General features: G+C 44.2%; 1 protein-coding gene across 1 annotated transcript; it reads right to left on the bottom strand.

Annotated features, from left to right (window-relative positions):
• Nucleotides 1-235: 235 nt before the first annotated feature.
• Nucleotides 236-7,496, bottom strand: lig4 (ligase IV, DNA, ATP-dependent). The gene is made up of 5 exons (XM_083759103.1): nucleotides 7,389-7,496; nucleotides 5,320-5,966; nucleotides 3,145-4,577; nucleotides 2,605-2,748; nucleotides 236-2,414 (listed from the first exon to the last, which is right to left on the bottom strand). Exons 2-5 carry the CDS (start codon nucleotides 5,956-5,958, stop codon nucleotides 1,874-1,876), a joined length of 2,757 nt encoding a protein of 918 aa, XP_083615229.1. The 5' UTR covers nucleotides 5,959-5,966; nucleotides 7,389-7,496; the 3' UTR covers nucleotides 236-1,873.
• Nucleotides 7,497-7,810: the final 314 nt, after the last annotated feature.

Here is a 7,810-nt window from a genome sequence, read left to right as displayed (position 1 = left end):
GTTACGCTACGGCCTGGGCCATATCTCCCTGCTCTTAATGTTTAATAATGGACCTGGTGTTTGATTGTGCCGAGCAGGGAGAAAAATGTAGCAGAGCCAAAAGCCAAGATAAAATATTATATGCACACTTGTATTCTCATTCTATAATAAATATTGGTTAAATCCATTCGTGAGTTATCTGACTGAAGTATGTTCACTTCTCAAAGAAAGTAAAACCAAAACATTGACCATGCCACGATGTTATTTTATTTCAGAAATATTGATTCCCTTTTTACATCAGTGCAGAATAGTCAAAGATTCCAGAGCAAAGAAAAAACAAAACAAAAAGGTAGAAAACATGTTTTCCGATTATCTAAACAACCGATTATAACATTTGAGTACTTTGAGTCTAGAAGTGTTATTAAATTATGCAAAACGCAGACGAACTACATATTCTTGGCGTATTTTGTTTGTACTTCAACCAAATAATACATGACATGCCTTGTCATTGTTTTGTAGTTTAATCCGCTTGTTTGCAGTCGCCCCATTTCATTTAAGTCAGATCCTTTTTCAAAAAATGCTGTGATATAATCATTAATTGCATGAACAATAAGCTTACCCCTAAAAGAACATATTATTTAATGGATAAATGAACCAGTCTTTGCTAGACCACATATGCAATAACCCATCCTAAACTGACGAAACATGTAGAGCAGAGGGAACAAAGGGCTGAGGGAACATAGGATTCCCTTACAGCTGTTTAAATCAATACAGTGTGATTCATAGATTGGTTTGGAAAGAAATAAGTGCCCTGAAATGAAATTACAAAAACGCCACTCTCCCATAAGAAACAGAGGATTAGCCCACCTAATTTGATATTGTCATTGGGCTTCAACTGAAATTTGTCACAGAATGTGTTAAAAGGGCCAGTTCCCTTTTTCAGATTTAGAAAGTACAGGTCAGGGTGTTTGTACAGCAAGTCTTTAAAATTCTTAGCACCTTATTAATCACACCTTGAACATATAGTTGCACAGAGGGGGTTTGGAGATTGCAAATAAATAACGACTGGATTATTATAGGAATTCAAGATATCTGGGTGATGTCCTTTCAGCAATTATTTCTTGAGCCCACTTATCATTACTTACAAATCAGGAGTTATGGTTATAGGAGTTAAGTTCCTATTATACAGGTGGCAGAAAGGTTAATATTTATAATCTAACACTAAGACATTTATGACTTAGTAGATGACCAGTTGCATTATGAATGATAAGACTCCAAACACTATACTACATTTGTGGTATGGTATGGTTTAAAACAAAACATGGAAAAATAGTTTGATAAATAGGATATTATACTGTAAAAGTATATTGATCCAATCTGGAACACAATCGGATTGATTGATCATTCAAATAAAAATGCTCTGAAATTGCTCACGGACCACGCATCTGACCTCTTAACATGGCAGCCTTTTTCGGCTGCCATGTTAAGTGGTCAAATGGGTGGGCCACAAACGCTTTTGAGTGGACACTGCCAGAAGACATGTTAATTCATGCTTATTGATGACAACATCCTGGTATTCTGTTCAAATACAGAATGAGACACTTCTTGGAAATAATTCCATGACCCCATCCCTATTGTGTGGGTATGTCATACGAGACAAGTAGACAAACGTTTGGCAAGAATAGCTGATCTATAAGCCCTGTAGAATGTTTGTCATATTTATTTGGCAATAAACGGAAAGTAGGAATGCATATATTTTCGGAATGTCATTTTGAATTGCCCACAAACTGGAATACCTTGAATCTCTAAAATGCATTTTTGTAAACCGTCATGTTGAGGTAGAAGTGCCTGTCCGGTGTAGACTTAAGAATTTCAGATTTCACTAGTACGGTCTTCACACCAAGTAGTCAGTGTCATCGATCACATAACCCGCTTTGATGGATTCCGTCACCCACGACTCTCGCACGATCTTAAACTTTTTCTTAAAGAGCCGCCGGAGAGTCTTCAAATCCAGCACTCTCGTATCGTCCGCTATGATAACGTGCGAGACGCCTTCCTTGAGCCTCTCCACCAAGGACCCTCCGTAGTAGCGGAACTCCAGTGCCCTCGTGTCCAGACACGAGGCGGGAACGTCGGTTTTGGGGTACGCGGACATAGGGTCCCCTATGTCGGCATAGCGGTCCATGTAGGCCCTGAAGGGCCTGAACATGCTTGTGGGGAGGTCCTCCCAGCCGTAGCGGGCCTCCACACGGCCCGCATCCAAGGCCGCCGAGGCCTCGACGCCGCTAATCCTGCCGAACACCTCCCGCAGCTGCTGCTCGTCCGTGTCCACAAAGTAGCTGTCGCCAAAGCTGTCATACTCTTTGGCGAAGTACTCGCGGGTGGACGGCGACATGTGGATCATGTGGCGCGGCTGCCACGGCACCACCGCCTTCCTGTCAAGGTTATTACAGTTAAAGTAAACTAACAAAATAACAAAAAGAATCATTAACTGAACAAAATAAAAAATATAATAAAATAACAAAAACAAACTAAAACTAAGCAAACCTGCTCGAATTCAAACTAACTGAATTAGAAAGAAAAAAGTCCAAACCAAATGAATGAAAAATCCAAAACCATTCTAACCTGTCCAGGCACTCCTGCAGCCAGGCGGCCCACACCACATCCTGCTCGTTGGAGGCGATCAGGTTCTTGACACGCATGTTCTCCGTTCCCGCGATCACGCAGTACGTGTCTCTGCCGGGGTTCTGCACCACGATGCCCCCACACCTGAAATGGTGGAGGAAATGTGATTATTAATTTATGCCTGGGATATGTGACAGAATAAATCTTACAAAGTTAAGAGACCTTATTTTTTGGGGCATTTTATTATATGCAAAATGTTTCACAAAATCAAACTGGTAAAATAACCAAACAAGCTTGTAAATCGGCCAATTTTGCTTGAAATGGTTGAGGTGGCGTGGCGTGCCGTGCACTTAATTTAATCTCTGCTGATTTGATTTATTTGAAAAGCAATAAAACCACATGGTTACAGCAGTTCGAGGATGACACAAGAAAGTCGTGAGACTTTAGTTTATTTCCATTGAGGTCCTCTTTTAGACATGTTTTGGACATGTTTTGGACATTTAATCAAGTAATAAATTATAATAAATAATTGAATTATACCTGGCCACGCCCTTTTCCAGCTCAGCCTTTGGGTGTTCGTCACTGCCGTTGAGGATGCAGAACTCCACGTCCTCAAACATGTCCGTCTCCTTGGTGACCCCGGACAGATCTTGGGATTTAAAATGGCAGATGATGCCTACCATCTTCTTGGGCTTGACCGGAACCTTACGTTTCTTCTTCTCTGGCTCGTCGCCGTCGATGAAGAGGTGCCGTGAAAAAAGCTTACCAGATGCCTTGCTACGGAACGCGTCCAACTCTGCCAGGGTCATGCACTGGTGCCACTCCTTGTCCTCTCGGATCCTCTCGATCCTGGGGAAGCGCAGGGTGCAGTTGGTTTTGTACATGTCACTTCCCACTATTTCGGCCGCCTTCACCTGGATGATGACCGAGTTGCACGGCTCGATGTAGACCTCCGGTTTCTCTGCGCCGCACAGGATGGTCGCCGGAGGGTCGTTCTTGCGGTAGACCTTCCAGTGCTTGGCGAGCCTCAGGCCGAGGTCGTACAGTTCCTTCATGGTGTAACCCGAGCCGATGCGACAGAGGGTGTGGAAGACAAAGGGCTTCTCACCAGGCTTGGGAGCTTCGGCGACCGCGCACAAGAAGTGGGACAACAATCCGCCGCGACGCCCTTTGCCCCAGTATCCGCCGACGATCAGCAGGTCCAGCTCGTCCATCAGACCGTCCACATATTCCGGTTTTATCTTCAGCCAGCCCTCGCCCCGCTTGTCGGGTTTGTAGATGGACGACGGATCTTTCACCATGATCCCCTCCTCTCTGCCGTCGATGGCTTCGTTCAGAGCATCCACAACCTCCTGCATGGTTTTGCCGTCCTTCTTGGGCACCAGGTGGATCCTGCCCTTCACAGGAGTGAAGACTGTCTGCAGTGCGTCGTAGCGCGTCCTCAGCGGCTCCTTGCCGAACTTCTGGCCGTTGATCAGCAGCACGTCGAACACGCAGAAGCACGTCTGTAGCTCCGAGTCCTCCATGAGCCTCTTGATGTCGAACTTGCTCCCTTTCTGCATGAAGGTCTCCGCGGTGGGGTTGTACGCCATCATCTCGCCGTCGAGTATACAGCTCACCACGTTGGGCTTGAAAACGTTGTGGATGTGCGGCGTGAGCGAGCCCTCCAGCGGCGACGCCCCAAACTGCTGCGTGTATTCAAAAGAGTTTCGGGTGAAATACTTGTACACGTCCCCGTCTTTGTGCAACTGGATACGCTCCCCGTCCAGTTTGGTCTGAATGAAGAACGGGCTGTGACCCATCTGTTTCTCCACCTGACGGATGTTGGCCACGGCGGCCAGCATGGGCTTGAAGGCGGAGAAGAGTCCGATGGAGACGTCGCTCAGGGACAGGGTGGGGTCGTGAAGCTGCCGGCACACCTTCTTCAGATCCGTGTTGACGTTGAACAGCTCGGCAGCATCTGGGTGGAACACCTGGTCAAGAGATTATTCTGTTAAATTTAACAGTTAATCGAACATTCTGTGAATCGAACATTCTGTGGTTCGATCATTGGGCAGTTTTCTGTAAATGTAATGCTGTCTGCGCACGTGGCCGAGGAACGCACATTTGGGCTGGTTAAAAAAAAGTCCCCCCCACCTTGGTATCCACAGAAACGTCTCTGCTTTTGCATGTGATAGACAAGACATTTCATTCCTCATAAAAAGGTGCCATTGCCTGGCCCTGTATCTCAAATGGTCAAATAGATATTTGTTTAAGGAATATAATATGCCTTTTGTATTTTTTCTGTATATCAGCAAAATGTAGATTTTTATGTTAGACACTGAGGGATTCTCAGATTAAAATAATAATAATAATGCTAATAATAATCAACTGGGCGGCTGTGGCTCAGGAGGTAGAGCAGGTCGTCCAATGATCCCTGGGTCGGCGGTTCGAATACTAGCTCCTCCTATCTACCTCCGAACCCTACATTGCCTCCAATGAGTCGGTGTGAGCTCGCCACCAATGGTGTGTGAATGTGGGAAGTGAAGACGCTGGCGTCGACTGTTCGCCACTTCACCTCCCAATGCATGAACCATTGTAAAGCGCTTTGAGCACTTGGAAAAGCACTATAAAAATGCAATTCATTATAACTAACTAACCGGTTGATCGATTAAAAGATAAAGAAAAACGTATCAATTATGAATTCATTAATTCATTGATAATTCCCATCCCTACCTGGAGGACTATTTCTTTGCTGATTCCGAGCTTCATGTCCTTCAGGATCATGCGGATGAGCCACTTCTGTTCCAGTGCAGAGCTCTGTGTGATGAGGTGCAGGAGGCTCTTCTTCACCTGCTCCTTCTTATTGCCAGAGCTACTGGCCGCCACGGAGTCCAGGAAGTTGTTGACCTCCTTGATGCTCAGGTTTCCGTGCCCGGAGCACCGTTTCATCAGCACGAAATAAGCCATGCCGGCAAAGTCTCCGGCTTCGCCCTGCAGGGACGTCGTGGGAGCCCTGTAGTTCAGCAGCTTGCTGGCCTCCGGGCCGTTCTTCGGGAGGCCCAGCGCGTCTATGTAGAGTTTAGCCAACATGCTCTCCTTGATGCCATAAGCCATCCGCTCCCGTTCGAAAGGGGGGACTATGAGGCGCATGGCCGGATAGAAAGAGTCCGTCGTCTGGGGACTGTCTTTGTGAAGGGCGGTGTGGAATTTCCTCCATGACTCTATGAAATCTCCGAGGCACTTTGATTTGTCCGGGCGTAGTTTGGACTTCTGGATCTTCTCTAGCATGTTGCACAGGTGAAGGAAGGGAACTTGCGCTGCGACAGAGGCCTGGTCAGCACTGGCAGTGTCACTCTTGGAAGTTCCCTCCATGGTGAAACCTGTAATATATCAAACAAAAGAGTCACATTAGTTAAAACAATGTATCAAGTAGGCTACAGTATATTCTTGCTGGAGAATGAATCAAATAAAATGTTGAATTAAATCCTACAGTATTAGACTAAATATAATAATATTTATACACAAGATTATACAGGATAATACTATTGCACATTAGGTTTTGAATACCTAAATATAACTTTGATCAGTGAAGATGACCCTGAGTGATTGTAGGTACTGTAGGTTGATCATAGCCCTGGTCCAGTGCTTACAGTGAGAGTCTCTCACTGACGCCCTGTGGGAGTCCGTTCCGCAGCTCTCTAGCAACTTTCTCACTCCCGTGCAAGGGTTTACAATTCCCAGCAAATAAACAAAACGACGTAACTAACTACTCACCGACACAAAGCCTGCTAGACCTTGGTAAAAGTCTATTCTCGAAGCTGGGAAGTGTCTCAGCTTCTCTCTAAAATGCATTATTTTAGTCATTAAATGAAATGAATCCAACCAGATCGGTGCAAGCAAAACCCGGAAATGCCATAGTAGAAGAAATGACTCTGTCCGGTATATTCAGGGTACATTGCGTTATTAAAATGGCACAAAGTATATTTTAGAGAGAAGCTGGGGACCTGAGATGCTTCCCAGCTTCGAGAATATACTTTTACCAAGGTCTAGCAGGCTTTGTGTCGGTGAGTAGTTAAGTCGTTTTGTTTATTTGCTGGGAATTGTAAACCCTTGCACGGGAGTGAGAAGGTTGCTAGAGAGCTGTGGAAGGGACTCCCACAGGGCGTCAGTGAGAGACTCGCTGTAAGCACTGGACCAGGGTTAGGTTAATCAGAGACCTATATAGAGTAGAGACCTAATTGTTTCCCTTCTTACATCCAACTCCTAGTAAAATAGTAATTATTAGTTACCAGGCTACACAATATCCCATGTCATGCAATTCATATAGAAAAGAAAATTGCACAATATAAAAACACCCTGTTCTCTACGTCGATGTAGATCTACAGTATTTATTTTAGCAGTTTTATTTTAGCAGTATAACAACCTACACTTTTATACCCGCTGCACATTATTAACTATACTTATGGTTATGGTCACCTATAATCATCATCACCTATGTTATTGATAATGGTATTCACGTATAATAACATTAAATGATTTTGTGGAATATTGAGTTTAATATTAACTTTTCCCCCCTGAAGTTAAAGCTGTATTACCTCATAAAACCACACAAACAACAATACGATATTAAAAAATACATACAATACACCAATCCCATGATCCCTTACTTGGCAGCCAAACGCATGTAATAACAAAAGACAACATCATTCATAACAAACGTTGCACAGCAACTTGTGACTGACTGGCATCGGAAGCGGGATCCTCTTGTATGTATTTTAACCAAACCTCAATTAATTTATTACCTTGATCTGAGTCACTTAAAAAAAAGAAAGTAGAGACTTAAATTAGTCTTCAACGTCTCCATAGAATACTCTGTTTATTTGTACAAGAAGCGGAAACCTTCAACTGCAATCTTCCCGTGGAAACATGAGCTGCTCAACTATAGTTCCTTCTCGTCGTCGTTTTGTTTTGCAGAAATAATAATCTTGTTCTGTCTTCGACCAGGAGAGGGCGACATTCTACACTGAAATCTTTTCAGAAAGAGAATGATTAACTCAGCTCGATAGTGTTACTGACACTGTTACATATAACATATCCATCAGAATACCTCACTGATGTATGGGGGGGGGGGGGGGGGGGGTTGTGACAAAAGAGGATAAATTCATAACCATTCTTAGCCTATACACGAATCACAAATGTGAATGTGATGCCTCTTAAGTTGGAC

The sequence above is a fragment of the Protomyctophum parallelum genome (genome assembly GCF_964188405.1).
Source record: "Protomyctophum parallelum genome assembly, chromosome: 23".
Lineage (NCBI taxonomy): Eukaryota > Metazoa > Chordata > Actinopteri > Myctophiformes > Myctophidae > Protomyctophum > Protomyctophum parallelum.
The sequence above is the reverse complement of the archived record's forward strand: the minus strand, read 5'-3'. Positions and strand labels throughout refer to the sequence as shown.

What these genes read in the sequence shown, in the direction of transcription:
- lig4 (XM_083759103.1), bottom strand. Translation starts at nt 5,958, where the DNA reads ATGGAGGGAACTTCCAAGAGTGACACTGCCAGTGCTGACCAGGCCTCT. An exon ending in CTGGAAAAGGGCGTGGCCAG is followed by an intron (nt 2,749 to 3,144) that starts GTATAATTCAAT and finishes CCACCATTTCAG; the next exon opens with GTGTGGGGGCATCGTGGTGC. An exon ending in CTGCAGGAGTGCCTGGACAG is followed by an intron (nt 2,415 to 2,604) that starts GTTAGAATGGTT and finishes TAACCTTGACAG; the next exon opens with GAAGGCGGTGGTGCCGTGGC.